Source organism: Sciurus vulgaris, assembly GCF_902686455.1.
Source record: "Sciurus vulgaris genome assembly, chromosome: 11".
Taxonomy (NCBI): Eukaryota; Metazoa; Chordata; class Mammalia; order Rodentia; family Sciuridae; genus Sciurus; species Sciurus vulgaris.
Window position 1 is genome coordinate 24,268,433 of NC_136472.1, and position 20,469 is coordinate 24,288,901.

The window sequence follows — 20,469 nt, forward strand, 5'->3', positions numbered from 1 at the left end:
CAATAATATGATCTATTTATTATAATTACTTGTTCTTGTAAGATAGAAATTAAGAGTATGAGTCAATAAATCTATCATACTCTATTTGTAGTATGTGTTCAAATAATTTCTTTTGTCAGTTTCCTGACAGATAAAATAGGGATAGTAATTGTGCTGTGCTTATTTGAGTGTTATAATCACTTCTACTCAATACTGACATATTTAGTTATTTAATTTTTGTTAGCACAACATATGAATCCATGTGCAGAAATGAAGATAGCAAAAGCAAGTCCTGATTTGATAAAAGTTCCCAAAAATGCAGAGTGGTTGTAAAGTAGTTATTTCCCTTTCTCTGAACTAATTATTCCTTCCTTGAAAGCAGAGACTTTTTGTTTGTTTTTGATTTTAATTCTTGGTGTTTTACATTTGTGAATAATACTGGGATTCATGATGCAAATTAACACACATACACACACACACACACACACACACGCAAAAACATAATTTGCTAAATCTCCTGAGATTGATCAAAAGAATTTTTTAATGAAAAAAATGTTTCTCTTTTAAGTGCTGCTTGCTAAGATCATTCAAAGGGAACTTTCCTCAGTTAAATCAGTGTTGGTCTTCAGGCATATTTATTTGTCCAACAGAAAGAAACTTCCTAGTAAATAATTTCCTAATGGTACTTTTCATCTGGGCATTTCTCAAGGTGTAGATCAAAGGATTTAACATAGGAGTTATCATCATGTAGACAACAGCAACTGCCTTATCAATAGGTAAAGTAACTGCAGGTCTTAGGTACTCAAATAATGAGGGAAAAAAGAATAAAATGATCACTGTGATGTGGGAGACACAGGTAGAGAGGGCTTTGCGCCTGCCCTCCGTGCTCTGTGTCCTCAGGGAGCACAGGATGACCACATAGGAGACCAGCAGGAGGAAGAAGATTAGCAGGCAGATGAACCCACTGTTGGCAATGACAAAGAGTCCCAGAATATGGGTATCAGTGCAGGCCAGTTTGATCAAAGGAGTCAGATCACACATAAAGTGATCTATGACATTAGGGCCACAGAAGGGTAGTTGGATGATGAAGAGGAGCTGGATGATTGCATGGAGAAGGGCTCCCATCCAGGACACTCCCACTAGTAGCATGCACGTTCTCCAGTTCATGATGGTTGCATAGTGCAAAGGTTTGCAGATGGCTACATAGCGGTCATAGGCCATCACTGTGAGCAGAATTATCTCAGCACCTGCAAAAAAGTGTTCCCCAGAGACTTGGGCCATACATTCATTGAACAGAATGGTCTTCTTTTCAAGGAGTGAATCCACAATTAGTTTAGGGGTACTGACAGAGGGATAGCAGGCATCAATAAAGGAGAGATGGGCCAGGAAAAAGTACATGGGTGACCCAAACAATGGGCTGCCAATGATGGCTATCACGATGACCAAATTTCCTAACATTGTGATGATGTAGATGAGCAAAAACACAGCAAATATAATTTTCTGCATCTTTGGGTTTTCTGTAAGTCCCAGAAGAACAAACTCTGTCACATTTCTGTTCATCATGTACTTCCTGTGCAACTTTATTACATTACCTGAAAAAAAAATTTAAAAACCCTTGGATTTATAAAACTTCTCTATGGTAATGAAACATAAAAGCCTGAATTCTATTGTGAATTCTAATGAGTTTTTTCTTTATTAATAGGGTTTTTTTTAAAGGTAAATATTCTGTGTTTTTCCATATGAGCCAAAAGCCTCCTGAGTGTTAATAATTTTGCCAGAAGACTATGAATGAGAAACTTATAGACACGTAAGTAGAAGCCCATATGAATACACTGAATTTTCTGTGAAGATGAGGAGACTAAATATGAGTAACGATCTGCACAGATTGTGGCAATGAAGTCTATTAAGGTGGCAGAATATGGATCCAATGGTCATTTTTGAAGAGATAATAATTTTCAACTTTATTCTTAGGAAAAAGAAAACTGGAAAACCCAACTGAAAAAATGAGTGCAACTATGACAAGGAATTTGAATAAGGGGGAATATGGGGCATTACTCTTATATATGCCATTGTGTATGCCGGATGAAAAAAGATGGAGTTTCAGTGAATAATGGAAGCCAAGTCCAAAAACCCCAGGTAGCAGACCTTCCTTGAGAGCTGATGTAAAGGACAGCAGTGCAACAGTGATGGAAATGTAGGAATAAAAAATTCCTGTGAAATAATTCATAATGCTGGATGACTAAACCCAGGAACTTCATAACAGCCAATGCCATATTACTTTGCAATATTTGTTCTCTATGTTTCATGGTACAAGGTGCTTTGCTCACATGATTCTTTTTAATACTTAATAACCTGTGTGGTACATACTACTTCATTGCACAGATAAGAAAACAATCTTGGAGATAAATGTTTGCATGGTTGAACAATGGCAATGTTGACCAAAACTCATTGAACTCTTCTGGAGTTCTAAGAGCTTTTGCAGATGCCTGCTGATTTAATCCTCACTGTAACACTAGGCATTGCTGACTACCATTGCTCTACAGACTTTTGTTCTCCAAATTCTTAACATGTATTACCTTTGAAATTCTCAGCTTTAACTAATACACCATATATTGCCAAGCTGTAGAAATGTTGTATGAGTATTCCTCATTTGGCATGAACATAATTATTATAATTCATTAAATGCTACCTTGGAGACACTTTTACAGAAGTAATTTCACCAGCAGACACAGATAGTAACACATTTGAACCCTCAAATATTAAGAAAATAAAACTTTTTCCATTTTTGGAGGGGTACCTTTGTCCTCATCTGTCTCTCACAAACAAATCTTGCTTCTCCAATACCACTATAAAGTGGATTACAGACCCTGTTGGAAAATCCAAATTTGTCACAGTGTTTGAGCATATTGGCATGAGTATCAGGGAAAACCTGATTAGAATCCTGGCTCTTCCACTTGCAAGTCTTCATTCCTGGGCTAAGTTTTCTAGCAAAGCACACATCTACATCTTCTATCTATGGAATAAAAATTAGGAATATCATCTCATGGGTTGTTCTGATAATTCATTTATATGAAAACATTCTGAGGGCATGTATATGACTTTTTTTATGTTTAACTTCAAGTGTATGCACTCAGCAGATGTGTGGAATTAACACACTGAGCAGTGAAGGAATTCTCTCTAATACTACTTGTGAAGAAGCCAAAGGGACCTATATTATCCATAGTCATTGATCCCAGAAGGTGTTCTACATGTGTTCTTTTTACTTGGTATGAAATGTATTTGTCTTCTACTATTCATATTTAGGTCTTTTGTGTGGGAGGTGCATTTACATTTTGTCTTCACCTCACTGAATTATTTTAGTTGGCAAAATAGTGTATCATGGTAAAGTACTGATTCTGTTTGCTGGAGAAATACTGCTTCATCTTTGTGAGTATTGAACTGTCTACTGTTAAATCAGGCTAATGAGATTTATTATCTCTCAAAAAATTAGGTAGGGGCAAAATATTTCATGATTATATTTAAAAATCTTGAGTAATAATAATTACAGTACATGAAATCTAGCAATAATGAGCACCAGCTCTGTTGAAGAACTTACCTTAGTAGTCTTAGAGGATTTTAATGATGCTGGAAGGTGTTCAGAAGCAATCTCATCTTCAGAGTGACCTACACTTAGAGTAAGAATCTTTCGATATGTAAATATAAGACAGAATTGAAAGAGGTTTTTCAGATAATCCTATATCAAATCAAAAGGTACTAAGGAAGTGTCTCTATGAGTTCAAATCTTTCCTTCCCAAACCAAACTTTGAATGTCTCACAGAAAACTCAGGGTTAGAATTCAGAATGGATTCACTTGATTCACTACAGAAACATGATCTGGTCTTCAGGGCAGGTGTTAGAAAGTTTGAAGGAAAAACATTCAAGTGGGCCTCTCTAGTCATGATGAATCTTGCTCTTGAAGAACTGACTACTACAGAAAATATTTCCTCTTACATTATCTGGGTATTTAAAGATGATTCCACAAAGACTGTTTTTCCTTGCTGGTAGCTGTGCTTTCTCTCCCAAGGATTAATTATTTCCTTTGATGGGAAGTTTTTGTCTTAGGAGCAGACATACTGGAAAGAAGTTTTGAGAATCTCCCCCTCCTGAGTGGGGAGTTGTCTTGCCTGTGTTGAGGACCTATGTTTTTCTTGTAATACTGTGTTAAATGAGATAGTGCATGGGGAACACTCAGCACAGTGCCCACACAGAGTATTGTCTTGATACAGGTTAAGATCTTCTTGAATCTATCTGTTTCTTTTTCTCTGGGTTGAATAACATAATGCTGCATTTCCTAGCCAAACTTCTAAACTCGTTGCAGCTTGCCTTGCACTAACTAGTGCATACATCATGTGGTATTTGAGTTTCATGAGTAGTGGAATAAATAACAAAGAAAATAATGAGAGATTAAGACAAAAACTTAAAAGGAGTAATAGAATGAGATGATGTTGATATTTCAGAAAGGAAATTCAAGAAAGTTATTTGAAACTTTCTATGACATAAAACTCAGGCAACACAAATTATATCTTTGCAACAACAATTCCAAAACCAATGAAATACTTGCATTCAACATTTACACAAGCACTAAGATGGGGGAGCCTGAAATTGCTGTGAAAAGCAGTTGAGGACCAAGCTCTGGGTGAGAAGGGCAGAAGTTTTCCAATTGCACTGCCACTTGGAGTCAGAACCTGTGTTACCCCTGGAGACCACAGTCTAGAACCTTAAAGAAATAAATCCCAGAAAACTCAAGTAGAAGCATTCTGTATTTTTGTCTAACTGCATGGAATTCAATGTTAACTCTTGGAATGAACTATGAACCTAATCTTCAATAATAGTAGTTGGATAATTTTGGGGAAGCAGAGTTCTTGATAGAGTGTTATCATTTGAATTTGAAATGTTCATCAAAAGCTCATGGCTGAATGGACTTGGACTAAAGGGAATTAGGACCTAGTTGGAGGAAATAGGTCACTAGAGGTGTGAACTGTAAGGGTTTATCTTCTTCAGTGCTCTTCCTCTCCTTCTCCTTATCCCCTCTCACTCTTACCCTCCTTCCTTCCCCTTTCTCCCCTCCACCCCTCCTCCTGTCTCTGCTTTCCAGTTGCCATGAGCTGACAGCATTCCTCCACCATGCCTTTCTGCCATGATATTCTGCCTCACCTCAAGGGAGGCAATGGGGTCTGCTTACCACAGAAACAAAACTCTGAAATCACAAGTAAAAATAAGCTTTCCTCATCTCAAGTTGTCATCTCAAGTGTTTCTATAACAGCAATGAAAAGTTTTAACTAATACAGAGGGCTTTTCCATCTCCCAATTCCATCTTGAAATCTCTGAAAACTCCACATATTTTGTGCTGATGTTTAAAAAGTGCTTCAAAATGATCTTTAAAAGTAATTGTAATGGTAGCTTCAGTTTTAGATGGGAAGCTGAAAAGAGAGAATTGGGATGATTTTTAGAAGAGAAAGTTAATTATGAGGATGAGACAAAGAATACCAGACTTTGGGACTCTGGCTGTGCCCCGGATTTAGCACATGCCATCTGGTGACTGAGAAGACATGCCAACTTCACTCAATAGAAGAAAACCAAGTTGAGGTTTTAAAGACCTAGAGAAGCAGGGAGAAAGTATCAGAAAAAAAGTGGGAAGAAAATGATAGAGGAAAGGAAGGAAGAAATCTTCTTACCATCATACTCTCCTGAGAACAATGTCATATCCTACTTTCCCCCTTTCAAATACCTAGCACACACCACCACCTAGACTTTCAGATGACAAGGCTCCTGGACAGAGTCATCCTGGGTGCAAACCTGGGATTTGCTGTTTGCTATCTGTGTCATGATGGGGTGATCTTAAACCTCTGTAAGCCTTATGTTCCTCATGAAAACATAGGAAATAAAAGCAGTCTTTTCTTTCTATGGTTGCTTTGAGATATCATGTCACCACAGGTCAAAGTTTAGTTTCAGGTGTTCCTAAAGGTGTTAATTATTATTGACACCACCATTATTATTAATCATAACTTATGCATACATGGGGAAATCTCTCCGGGGAAACAAGCTGATGAGGGTAACCAAATGAATCCCTAACTCATAAAGATTCAGACTGACTTTACATTGTGTGGAAAATGAACTATTTTTCTTTTCATTCCTGAGGATCTCAAACACTCAGTTCAGCATTAGAAATATTAATTATCAGACTGAAAACAAAGGATTCCGAAGATCCCTGTTTCTTGTAGGATTCAAAAGCCTATATTCAATCTTTCCTTGGCTGCCAACACCCAGGGTCCTCTTAAGTGAGCCTGTTTGACTGATGTTGCTCAGATGTTGCACACCCCCGCCAGGCTCCAGACCCTCAGCACTGCCTGGTTATCTCCCTTCCTTGAGGTTTAGCTATGTCTCACCTACAACATTTGCTGCCTTCATTCTTCAGCTAATGTTGTTTTTGAAATATTTAGTCTCAAAACCGTCAAGATCTATTTCTAATGTACAGGCACAGGGTGGAGGTGAAAGAGCAGGGTCCATGGAATCAAATGAACCTGGATTTAACCACTAGCTATATGACCTTCAGCAAGTCACTCACCTTCTTGGAGACTTAGGTTTCCTGCTCTTCTTCAGGTTGGAGGGTGGTTAAGTGATAAGGTAAGTACAAAAGCAGATGCCCAGTGCCTGACATGCCACCCTCTCCCCACATTTGTCCCTCTCCACTCTTCATCAGCAATCAGTTCTATGTGGTATCATCTCACCAGGTGTATTCCCCAAACAGGCTAATCTTGCACTTCTATTATCCACCTGTGTAGCCCACAGCACCCTAGCCATGAAAGGAATAAGCAAGACACCTTGGTTGACTATTTTCTAAGGGTAATGTAAAGAAATTTTCATTATGTCTATTTTTATTTTTCCAAGGAGCTGTCCTAAGTCAGACTTTTAGCTGGAAGGAAATCTGGTCTTGGAAAAACCCAAAGCCTCTCTCAGCCTGTATACACTGTCATAGAAATGTGAATTAACAGGGCCATGATGGAAAAGTTGTGGAGGATCCTCAAAAAATTAAAATTAGAACTACTATGTGATCCAACAATTCCACCACTGGGAATAAATCCAAAGAAAATGCAATCCATGTGTCAAAGCTGCTCTTCCATCTTTACTGCCAAACTATTCACAATAACCAAGATATGAAATTAACTTAGATGTCCATCGACTGAGGAATGTGTGAAGAAATGTGGTATGGTTACATCATGGACTACTACTGTGCCATATGCAAGATGGAGCCCTGTTATTTGCATCAGCATGGAGAGACTTGGAAGACATTATATTAAATAAAATAACTCAGGCATAGAAAGACAAATGCCAAACTATTTCACTCCTATGCTGAAGCTAGACAAAGCTGATCTTAGAGAAGTTAGGAACATAACATTAATGGAGGCTCAGGAGAGCAGTTGGGAAGAAGGGTGGAGGGCTGGTCCACAAGCACAATATTACAGTCAGACAGGAGGAATGGATTATGATATTTCATTGCACAATAGGGTGGACAGGGTTGAGAAGAATTCATTGTATTTCTAGAAATGCTAAAAGAGAATTTTGAATTTATGCACTATAAAGAAATGGTAAAAGTTTAATTAAATGGATATGCAAACTACCATGATGTGATAATTATGCAATGTGTGCACAAATGAAAATACCACATATACCCCACAGATAGGCACAATCATTTTGTGTCAATGAAAAGATTAAAATAATTTCAAAAATCTTTCTCTTTTATTCACAGTGAGCAGAGAACATAGAATCTCATCAGTCTACTATGATTCCAGCAAAGACAGAAGAAGCACAGAAATGCCCAGGAGATAGGGTTCAAAAGACAGAGGGTCTCTGCCCTAACCAGCATTGGTAGAGTACACTGGAAAAATCTCACCTAGAAATCGTTGGGTAACACTTGGGGCTCATGAACTATATTATTCCCTGTGTAACTGTAAGAAGTAAGCATTAGGGCAAAAAAGTGAAGGTGTGAAAAATAGTTTCCAATAGAAATAATCCTGGGCAACAAGAGTTTCCCTGAACAGGATCCAAAATGGAAACTTGATATTAAAATTACATTTTTATATTCCATCCCCATTTTTTCATTTGTTCATTGTGTGTGTGTGTGTGTGTGTGTGTGCGCGCGCATGTGTTAAAAACAATGTGAGATTTTGTAATCTTTTAGTGAGTATTGTAATTTTTTCCTACAGTATTACATGTTAAATTTATTGAGTTTTTAAATACAGCATGTATTCAGAAATTCTCATAAAATATTTCCATTTCTTTCATGAAGCTCTCAGTTAAAAAAATATTTTTGATATTATTTTCATCCATTCATTCAAAAGCTGTTGATGTTATCAAGCACTACCCTAAGCCCTTATCACACAATGCTGATCAGCAGAGATAATGGCCCTAATCTTATGAAGCATACCTTTAGTGGAGGGAGAATATACAAGATACAAATGAAAATACAAAATTGAGGAGATAGTAAGTACTATGAGGAAAATCTTAGTACTTTTGTGTAGAAAAGAAGTACTGAATGAGGTGTTATGACTTAGTCACAGAAGCCCTATAAATTGACCTTTGAGGAGAAATATGAAGGCAGGCAGGGAGCAGGCCAGACAGACATGTGGGGTGTTTCAGGTATAGAGAAAGGTGCTCATTGCAATGTCCTTACCATGGTTTCATAACCAGCATGTGCAGGAATTGCAAGAAAGTCAAATGAGTCTAGGGCTAAGTCACAGGAGATGACATCAAAAACTCAGGGGTCATCAGTTCTTCTGTGTCTTTCAAACATTCAAGAACTTCGGGTTGTTGCTCTGAATGCAATGAAGAGCCAATGGGAGGTTTTGTGCTCAAGAATGACAGAATGCCATTTAGGTTTTAGTAAGCCTTGGTGATCTTAGATAGGCCAATCAGAAAGCTATTAAAATAATACAGATGAGGAATTGATGTTCAGCTTGGCCAGTATGATAGAAACAGGTGTGAGACATCAAGTTCTCCTCCAACAGCCCATGTTATATAAAGAGGCATGGACCAGGTCAATTACATAGTAGAGACAAGATATTTGTCTAGAGTAGACAAAACTGGGTGAGCACCATGTCTTTTGCCTTCCTCTAGTAGAATTAGAATTTAGGAGTTTTACAGATAACAATATGACAATATGGACAATGATTTTATGTGCTTTCTCTGCCTGGAATTCTTTTTCTCATGGGTAATTTGGGTAAACTTCTACTTGGCCTTCATGTCTCTGCATAAATATCTATGAATTGGAAAGCATCTTGATCCTGATGGTCATCTCCTCTCTTAGTCTACAAACAAAGTGAAAAGCTTGTTTTAGGTGCTTAGTGTTGCCATAACATATTCCGACAGATTTAGTGGGCTACTCCCTAACCACCCAGCCCCACAATAATGACAATTAGGTTTGACATGGTTTACAGCCCATACCACATCTGGGTATCTGTGGTAAACAGAAAATCTAAACATGCAATGTGTACGTAGCTGATGCTTCAGCAACAGGCAACCCAGGGGGCAATCAACCTGTTTCCAATTAGGTGTGCACATCCAGAGGTTGGGCCTTGCCTGCCCAAGGCAGATTCTACCACTCTTTTTCTCCTCCAAAGTAGCAAGGCCATTGAATCTGCCCTCTGCATCTTCCCCTTCTTGCTTTCTGGGCATCAGTTGGCTGAGAAGAACCAGTACTCAGGGCATAAACGCAACAGAAAAGCAAGCCTGCTTTCCATTCCTTGCTGCACCCTGCAGGTGAGCAACTCCACTTCCAAAACAGCATTCAACATGTCCCTACACAGTCCTTTCACCCTGGCCCTGGGTGATCACAAAGGGTAGGAAGCAGAAAACAAGACCTCTCAGGGTACTTCATCAGAAGAAAACTCCCTCTGCACTGGGAAACCCCATCATGAAATTGCAGCAGCATGTACCCATAAAAACAGCAAGGGTAGGAAGGGGATGACTAGGAGGATTGCCACCTGTATTCTAATAATATATGGCTGCATGCCACCTTGCCATGCCTTGGCCAAAAAAGGCCTGGATTCAGAAACAAAGTGACTCCTATTAAAGTGGACACTTGAATTAGAGACAAAGCCAGACAGGAGATTCCCGAGCTCCATGGTTCCTAATATTGTTGCATGAGAATCAGCCAGACATGGATTTAAACAGGTACAGGAGGGAGGAGAGCAAAATTCATTGGGCTTCTGCATAAGGATTCCAGTCACAAGAACATCTGGAGCCACCTGGGCATGAGTGAGCCCCTCTGCCACTATCTGGGAGAGACATCAGAGATTGTTCTTCCTGGGACACTTCCTCTGGCCTGCTCTTCCCTGTCCTTTCTCCCATATTTTGGGATAGCAGAGATGATTCTTAATAAATTTCTTTTACTCCTGAATCTTATAATAAATTTGGTGCTCCAAAGATTCAGAAACTGTTTTAGCATCTATTTTCTTCTTTAATAGAACGGAATATACATGATAGGTGAAATATTATACAATTATGCTTCAGGCAATGGAGGAATACACATCTTAACCATACGTACAAAGACATTTTTCATGATACTGTAATTTTCCATTTGCTCTTTTTCAAAACTGGGGTCAGAAACCCTCAACATTCAGAATGATATACCTAATATTGATCAAATTAGGAAAAGGGGATTGGCGATACCTGGACATAGAATTTAAAAACTTGAGAAATTGTAGGAATAAAAGGGAAGGAGGGGAGGTAGACATAAGCCACAGTAATTGTGGTGTCCAAGATGAAGCAAGGAGTGGAACATGTATGACATTTCTAAATATGAAGATGAAAAGAGAAAATGGAGAGAGGGTAAGTGTGGATATTGTCTCTGCACCTAGGAGTTTTCTGAGATTGTAATGACAATTTTGTGTGCATGACTTCTGAGATATGCCACTATCTATCAGATTTATAAAATCTGTTGGCTATTCTGGGACAGAGAGTGAAAAGACTGAGTCTTAACTATTTTAAGAGCTGCATGGCAAAAGGTAATGATTACAATCCAGTAGACTGTGAAACATTTAGTGAAAGATCAAATCAATTTCTGTTCATTCTCTTGGCTTCATGAGTATTAATGTGATCAAATACAGCCAAAATGAGGACAAACTCCCAATGTAAGACTGCAGGCTAATGCTTGCCACAGCAGAGCACCAAGCTACACTACAACACAATAGTGCATTGTAACCTATACTGCAGCATTTACAAGAAAAGCAAGCATAGACAGGCTTCTTTATCATCTAAGGCAATCTAAGATATATATTCCAATACTCAAATGGTCAAAATCAGTCTCTCCTACTGGTTCACTGCTAAAAAAATTAAAGGAGCACTATTTTCCTAGACTACTAGGTAAATATTAGACTAAGTTCTATATTTTATTTCCAAGAAAGAAATTTCAAGGTGAAACAAAGCATTGTAGATTTTAAAATCCAACCAAGCAAACAAACAAAACACCCAGAGCACCATGAAAGTTCAAAAACATTTCCTAAGGTCTTTAAAGAACTCTTTTCTGAATACACTGTGTTCTTACCAACTTTACATGCTGATAAATTGAAGGTTGACAATATCATTTCTTGCCAAATAGACTCAGACAAGTGCTCATGAATTACATTTCCCTCCAACTCACATACTCCAGTAGATTAACTATTCTCTCAGTATTAGCGCTGCCAGATTCCATAAAATACTACTACTGATGAGTGGCAAATTCCATCTCCTGGAATAGTTTAATGTAGCACAAATATACCAACTGTTTTCAAGATCAAAAAATTGTTTATCTTGTTGTGTTGTCTTTCCATTTCTCCAAGAGCTGTAGACATAATACACAATAATTTTTCATCATTCTACCTAGGTACAAGGTCACCAAATATCCTCTGTCCTTCCTATCTTGTTGCTGCTTTTTTAGATATATATATATATATATAATTTCTGAGTGACTTACTCCTTTCACCGAAGATCTGTGAAGCATCTTCATTATTATCTAAAGATATCTCCATTGGCATGATACATGAAGCCATTCATAAACTGACCTCATCCTAACTTTTTTAAGGGTTCTCTCAAGATGGCTTACCTAATTAGATTGCAAACAAAATTCTCACCTAGAACACTGAATTTCACATGATTATCCACCCTCTAATTTTCTTTACCACCTATGAACTCATCATTCAAGACCTAGTTTTCTGCAGAGATTTTTGTAGAACCAGGTAAAATCAGACATTTCCCTTTCCTTGCTGCCTCCACCCTCTGCTGCTATCATCAACCTTTAAAACAAAAGCATTGAACATTTATTGTGTGCTGGATAGTGCATAGGTCCTTTTAAACACTGCTTATTACTTTTTAATCCCACCCCAAAATATTGGAACACAGATATTATTCCATCTGTATAAATAAGGAAACATAGGCTTAAGGAAAACTACTACTTCTCAATTTACACAACACTTGAATGTTGAAACACCAGTTGCATGTCACTGAAATTACTGGTTTACATGTAAAGTATTGCTATCTGTACTCACAGCAGAGTATGAGCCCTGAGATTCTCATATGTGTGTCTCTCCTAGTGCCTAGCAAAAACTTGGGGCATATTAGGTAAATGGATGGCATGTGTTGAATGACTAAAGAAAAGGAGAATAAATCCAAAGAACATATTTAGCTCTAATGCATTTTTCATTTTAGATCCAAAGTTTTCATCCTGCTGAGGAAATAAAACCAACATTTGGGAAATGACTTGGCCATAGTTCTACTATCTAATGTAACCTTAGTGATTCCATGATATAGAAAACAAAATACTCCAGAAGACAGTTCAACCCAGCTGACTCATCTTCCTGCCTCAGAACTCTCAACCATAGCAGGTCATCATGACATTATAATGGGTCATTAGAACAGGACAACAAATCATCATAACAACACAGCAGAGGATTATGACATCATGGTAGGTCATTATGACATCTGGGCAGATCACTATGACATTACATCAGGTCATTATGACCTCATAGCTGGTCATTATTACACCATGGCTAGTCATTGTGACCACAGTAGGTCATTGTGATACCACAGCAGGTCATTATGGCATCATGGCAGATTATGACTAAATAGAAAGTCATTATGACACCACAGCTGGTCATTATGATGTCACAACAGGTCATTTGTGCACCATAGCAAGTAATTATGACATCAAAACAGATCCTTATGACACCACAGCAGGGCATTATGACATAAAGAGAGGTCATTTTGACACTCTAGCAGCTCATTATGACACCACAGAAGATCATTATGATATCATAGCAGACCATGTAACAGGGCTGGATCACTTTCTCCTGGGGTAGGAGAAAAATATTCATTGCTGGTATTTTTAGATAAATCCACAGTCCTTCTGATGGTCTTTTATCGAAAGGTATGGAGAAGCCTTTGCCACATCACTACCTACATATCAGGCACCAGGGATATATGTTAATTTTTTCAAGCAAGAAAATAATATCTTGTTCAGCAGCTACATTGGAGTCTCCTTCTGATTAAGCTTATGGAATTCCACTCTAAGTTTGCTATAACCATCCCTATTCTATACAGAACAAATAGTTCATGTGAATGTGGTAAAAATCAGCACTGGTATATCTTTCAAGGTCTTCATAGTGGCAATAAGCTCTGAAATTCCCCCAGGAATTCAATTTATATAGAGATAGTTCTACTGGCTTCCACTTTCCCACCATAAGCTTTTCATCTCTATAGGTCGATATGCCAGTGTGGAGATGCTCCTTAATTTTATTTCATAAAAGCATAAATAACCACCAAATGAGTCTGGGACACAGCACAGAGAGAAAAAGCTGTATTAAAATTTCTTTCATCTCATAATCTTCATGAGACTTTCCTCTTCAGGACCGTTGAGGTGTTCTTTAATTAGTTCCAATTGATATTTGGGGTCCAGTAGTCACAGAGGTACCTAATTATTTCCCTTTGCCTAATGAACTCCTACCCTGAAAAGGGCTTTAGGGTACCTTGAATAAGGGTTGGAGAAAGGTTCACATAAATTTTAGACAGCATCCCTGTTCCTACCTCAAGCACACCAATCTTCTCTTTCATTTTAGGGGTTCTGATTCTGCAGAGTGACTCAAGTCAGGAAGTTGATTGAGGGAACATGATGTTCTGTTTTCTAAATTCAGTTTTGCTTTGATTCACTTAAAACTTTACTGCTGAAATCTAGCAAGTAAGAACTCTTTAGGATTTCTGTAATATTTCTCATGAAGCAAATATGAGTTAAGAGAGCAAATGTAGGCAATGATTGATAATACCAATAAGCAGTTGAAACAGCAACTGCAGGAAACAAAAGACCATTTCAACAAAGAGATAGAGATTCTCAAAAAAAAAAAAAAAAAAAAAAACGGAAATCCTTGACATGAAGAAAAAAATAAACCAAATAAAAAACTCAATAGAAAGCATCACCAAAAGACTAGACCACTTGGAAGACAGAACCTCAGACAATGAAGACAAAATATTTAATCTTGAAAATAAAGTTGCCCAAACAGAGAAGATGGTATGAAATCATGAACAGAATCTCCAAGAACTATGGGACATCATGAAAAGACCAAATTTAAGAATTATTGGGATTGAGGAAGACACAGAGATACAAACCAAAGGAATGAACAAACTATTCAATGAAATAATATCACAAAATTTCCCAAACCTGAAGAATGAAATGGAAAATCAAATACAAGAGGCTTACAGAACACCAAATGCACAAAATCACAACAGATCCACCCCAAGGCACATTATAATAAAAATGCCAAACATTCAAAATCAAGATAGGATTTTGAAGGCCGTGAGAGAAAAGCATCAGATTACATATAGGGGGAAACCAATACGGATAGCAGCAGACTTCTCAACCCAGACTCTTAAAAGCTAGAAGGGCCTGAAACAACATATTTCAAGCTCTGAAAGAACATGGTTGCCAACCAAGAATCCTATACCCAGCAAAACTAATCTTCAAATTTGTAGAGGAAATAAAATCCTTCCATAGTTGTGATAAAAGTTATCTGTTGAACTTATCCATGGTGGGTGAGTCTTAATGACAAATCACAGTGCATTTCAATTTATCTAAGCTTTCTGTATCTAACCCTAAATGCTTGAAAGCTTAGCATTTTTAGCTCACTCATGATGACTACATGTTGGTTCTTGTTGTAGCTAACTAACCAGAGTCTTTCCTAACTGTATGACACGTGACTCTAAGAACGTTGGCTTTGTGTATGTATAATTTTGGCCTAATTCAACTTTGTTCTACCATTATCCCACACTTGATATTCATTAACACATATGTTCCTGGATTCCTGTCTACATATATTAGAAAAATCATGTAGTTTTCTGGAGTGCAGTGCACCTAGTCAGGGTCACACTTAGTAGTTCTTTAACTTTAGACTTGAATCTAGATATAGGTCTAGAAGCAATGAAGGAGGTGGGGTTAGTCCCAAGCAGAGTCACCACTGTCTTTCAGTGCAACTGCCTCAGGGGAGGGCATGAGAGATTCCTCAGGCAATGTTGAATAATCCTCATACAGAAGTGGAAAGACCATCTACTGGTAGCAGGAGGGCACTTCTACAGGATATAGAGCAGCTTTATTCACTTGCAAAGACTCACTGATCTCTCAGTTCCATCATCTCAATTTCCTCATCCTTCTTCTCAATTTCCTCATCCATCTTGTCATGGGAGGCAGAACCTTAATCTCACCTTGGCTTGTCTGTCTCCCTGTCATTTTCTGTTCCACAGACATAGAAACTGATGTGGGGATTTCTATGAAGGTAACAGATAAGCAGGGACTGAGGGAAACTGACAAGGCAAGAAGAAGTATGTTGTATCAAAGTAAATTTGGCTTTAACCTGGGGCCTTGACTGCTCTAGACTATTCACTGTATTCCAAACTTTTTTCTGCCCAGAGGCAAGGGTACCCAACTTTCCTAAACTTTTGTGAGAGTATTTTACTGTCCATTTGAGGACTCTAAGTGGGTACAGAAGATCCATGAACTGAAGCTCCCATTTTCTTTAGTGTAATTGTTCAGAGAATTGTAGGACTGTGAACTGTTCACAGCCCAGAGTAATGGTCATTGGGTATGGTGCACACTAGCCTTTTGGAGGGGATTGGGGCATGATTCCAGGGTCCACTGCACTCTGCCTCTTCACCAGTAGGACCAGAGTTCAATCTGTGGCTTTCACAACCAGATCATGACAATAGGCTTTTGCTCTTCTGCTGCTGATCTCATTCCCTGAACTCACTTATCAAACTGTAGGTTGAGTTTTCACTCTAAATCCAATTGCTTCATTAACCTAATTGTAAAATCTAATTGCATCTCTAGCCATCTTAAAAATTCTTTCAATTTTCTCCATGATGCTTACCATTAAGCTGTAACAATATTTTGAGATCTGGCTCATTTCTGACTTTCCAGTCTCAGATTTGAAAACTGAGTTAAAAAGGGGCGAGGAATGCAGCCTCCCTCTAGTCTGCCATCTTGGATCTCTACAATTTACCTTTCTACCAGCTTAGTGTGCAGTTTCACTAAACAATTGCTGAATGAATATTTAAATGAATATCCCCAAATATGTTGAAATATTTAGGTTTCCTGCATAATTATATTTTTTGCCTCCTGGTCTTTGTTAAGCATTATCTATCATAGGGATGCTTTGATCCAATCTCTTGCCTCTTCACTTTCCTTACCCAGGAAAAATGTGCCATTTTTATATCTTTCCTTGTAGAAATCCTTTTCCATCTACACCCATCCCCAAGTGTGTGTTTGTCAACCATGAACATTCTTCCATAGCTCTCTGTCCATCTTAACATGTATATTTAACTCTCAGCTGTACTTTTCCACTCCTTTCTGGGATTCTCTCCATGGATCTTAATCACTGGAAAGGAATAAACTGGTGTGTTTTCATTCATCTCAGGGCAATCCCTCAAATCAGTGTTTTTTTAATGAGTGAAGGAATCACTGAATAAAAAAAAATCCTGAAATTGCTTTTGTGTAGAGAAAGCTGTATACTTTGACAGGTAGGTTTTACTACTGAAATGATACCTCAAAATTACATAAAAATCATAAGTGGCTCACATGCATAGGATAGTGAAATCTTGCTGAGAAAATATCAATGTCTAATATTTTTCTCCTATGATGAAAATATGAGTCTCAAGCTCTTTGTCATTGCTTAGTTCCTATAGGATAAAAAAAACAAAATTGTGCTTTCTTTTGGTGGTCAAGCTTAAATTCTTCCCCAAGTCTGAATCAGATTGAGGATAGGAAAAAAAAAAAAAACAAAAACTTGTAGTTCCCAGTACTCATTTTACCAAATTTATTTATGTTTCCTTACAATCATTTACTGCTTATCAGGGACCAAACTTGGTACTAATTTAGGAAAAGTACTGCTAGCTCACAGGCAAGTACTTCATGGACTCCGGCTGTGCATTATTGGAGTTCCCGTGCAACATTCAGGTTTCTTTTATGTGATCCATCACTCTACTGGGTTATCAGCATTGATAATTTTATAATCTGAGTTATAAAAAGTCTTCTGAAGACTGTGAGGAAATTCAGAAATATGATCAAATCTATGTTGTTTACTACCAAGGTTAAATGTCCCACCGTAGTCTGCAAAATGCACTACTATAAAATGTGATATATAGGTTTATAAAAGATATTTACAAAGATTATTAGATTTTTACGTTTGGGAAATAATTGCTAAACAGAATGTACCCAGAATAGTCTTTTTAAAAAATTATATTTAGCACATTATTACAATGTATTTATTCATTGTCATTGCATGGTCATATAACATGGGAAATAATAGTATGATCTGGAAAACAAGTCATATTCAGATACAAAGGGGATAATAGTTCTGCTTACTTCCTTTGAGTGTTATAAAGCTTTCTCCTAAATAACAATATGTTGGTTTATTTTGTTGTTATTAGAAGGAATTAATGTCATAGAAAATATAACAAAACCAAGTCTTAATTTGGTAGATTTTTCCAACATGCACCATGGTCCTAGTTTGTTTTTTTCCTTTTTATTCACACATTTGTAATTCCATCAATGCAGAATTTAAAAATATTGCCACATTATAATTATGCATAATCAGGGTATGCCATATTCATACATGCACATAACAATTTGATAAATCTCATGAATTGATGAATGAGACTGAGCAAAGCAAAAGCTTTGAGTGATTATGAGTTTTTTTTTTTTTTTAAGTGCTGCTTGGTGAGATCATTCAAAAGGGCATTTTGACACTTTTTTCAGTTAAATCAATGCTGGTCTTCAGGCACATTTATTTGTCCAACAGAAAGAAACATCCTAGTAAATAATTTCCTAATGGTACTTTTCATCTGGGCATTTCTCAAGGTGTAGGTCAACGGATTTAACATGGGAGTTATCATTGTGTAAAAAACAGCAACTGCCTTATCAATAGGTAAAGTAACTGCAGGTCTCAAGTACACAAACATGGAGGGAAAAAAGAATAATACCACCACTGTGATGTGGGAGTCACAGGTAGAGGGGGCTTTGCACCTACCCTCCATGCTCTGTGTCCTTAGGGAGCACAGGATGACCACATGGGAGATGAGCAGGAGGAGGAAGATTAGCAGACAGATGAACCCACTGTTGGCAATGACAAAGAGCCCCAGAATGTGGGTATCAGTGCAGGCCAGATTGAGCAAAGGGCTCAGGTCACACATAAAGTGATCGATGACATTAGGGCCACAGAAGGGTAGTGGGAAGATGAAGAGGAGCTGGATAGTTGCATGGAGAAAGCCTCCCATCCAGGACACTCCCACTAATAGCATGCATACTCTCCAGTTCATGATGGTTGCATAGTGCAAGGGTTTGCAGATGGCCACATAGCAGTCATAGGCCATCACTGTCAGCAGGATGACCTCTGCACCTGAGAAGAAGTGTTCCCCAAACACTTGGGCCATACATCCATGGAATAGGATGGTCTTCATTTCATGGAGTGAATCCACGATCAGTTTAGGAGTATTGACAGAAGAATAGCAGGCATCAATAAAGGAGAGATAGGCCAGGAAAAAGTACATGGGGGAGCCCAACAATGAGCTTGCAATGATGGCAACCACAATGAGCAAATTTCCTAACATTGTGATGATGTAGATGAGCAAAAACACAGCAAATATAATTTTCTGCATCTTTGGGTTTTGTGAAAGTCCCAGAAGAACAAACTCTGTCACGCTGCTCCTTTTCTCCATGTACACCCTCTGCAACTTTATTACATTACCTGAAAAGCATCAGTACAACCTTGAATTTGTTAAACTTCTCTATGTAATAAAGAAAGAATGGCTAGATTGTATTGTACTATGAAATCTCATGCGTTCTACTACTTGTTTCATAGATTTTGTTGATTCAAAAATATTGATTCTGGGATCCTACAGATTATTCAGATGCCTCCTTGCTGATGATTGGTCAAGAAGCATGTGCATAAGAAACTTTTATAGACATAAATTCAGGAGGCCTTCCTTCTGAATACATGGGCTTTTCTGTGGAAAGTAGAAAACTAAACTAATATTTAGGAGACTAATTATAAGTAAAAGATTGAACAAAATGTGGCAAATGAAGCTCATAAATAGGGCAGACGATGGATGCAAGAGCTATCATTGCCTTTTTTAAACATTTTCAACTTTTTTATTAGGAAAAGGGAAACTACAAAACATAACTAAGAAAATGAGTGCAAGTATGGCAAGGCACTTGGGGAAGGGGGAGTCTGGGGTGTTACTCTTATAAATGCCCCTGTGTGTCCTGGAAGAAGCTGATAAGGTTCAGTGAATAGTGGAAGCCGGATCCAGAAACCCCAGGTAGCAGACACTCCCTGAGAGCTGATGTAAAGAACAGCAGTGCAACAGTGATGGAAATGTAGGCAGAAAACCTCCTGTGAAATAATTCATAATGCTGGGTGACTAAACCCAAGAACTTCATAACAGCCAATGCCACATTACTTTGCAATGTTTGCTCTCTATATTTCATGGTACAAGGTGCTTTGCTCACACGATTCTTTTAATACTTAGAGTAACCTGTGTGGTACATACTTCTTCATTGCACAGATAAGGAAATGGCCTTGGATATAAATGTTCACAGTGGTTTAGCAATGGCAATGCTAACCAGAACTCATTGAACTCTTCAGGCATCCCAAGTGCTTTTTCAGATGCCTGCTGATTTAATTCTTACTGCAAGACTACTCATTATTGACTATCATCACTTTATAGGTATATTTATAGTTATTTACCTTGTAATAAAACACAGAAAAATTAATAATTCTGCTCTAAAACAAGCAACAAGTAAATGGAAGAGCTAAAAAGAGAACTCAGGTTTTTCTTATTCTTTTTTTTCTTCCAAATTCTCAACTTTTACTTATATACCATATATTGCCATGCTATAGAAATGTTGTACCAGTAATTCTCTTTTCATATGAGCATAAT

General features: G+C 37.8%; 2 protein-coding genes and 1 pseudogene across 3 annotated transcripts in view; 1 reads left to right on the forward strand and 2 right to left on the reverse strand.

Annotated features, from left to right (window-relative positions):
- The window catches only part of LOC306639797 (olfactory receptor 4C11-like), a 337,410-nt pseudogene that overhangs the window by 140,846 nt on the left and 176,095 nt on the right, over nucleotides 1-20,469 (forward strand). The gene's annotated exons all lie outside the window — the stretch shown is intronic.
- The window catches only part of LOC306638485 (olfactory receptor 4S2-like), a gene marked incomplete at both ends in the record, with an annotated part of 194,242 nt that overhangs the window by 91,882 nt on the left and 81,891 nt on the right, over nucleotides 1-20,469 (reverse strand).
- Nucleotides 592-19,245, reverse strand: LOC306638488 (olfactory receptor 4C46-like; the record flags this gene model as incomplete). Its single annotated transcript, XM_079101739.1, has 2 exons — nucleotides 592-1,226; nucleotides 18,927-19,245. The coding sequence occupies 2 exons, from the start codon at nucleotides 19,243-19,245 to the stop codon at nucleotides 592-594; spliced, it is 954 nt and encodes a 317-aa protein (XP_078957865.1).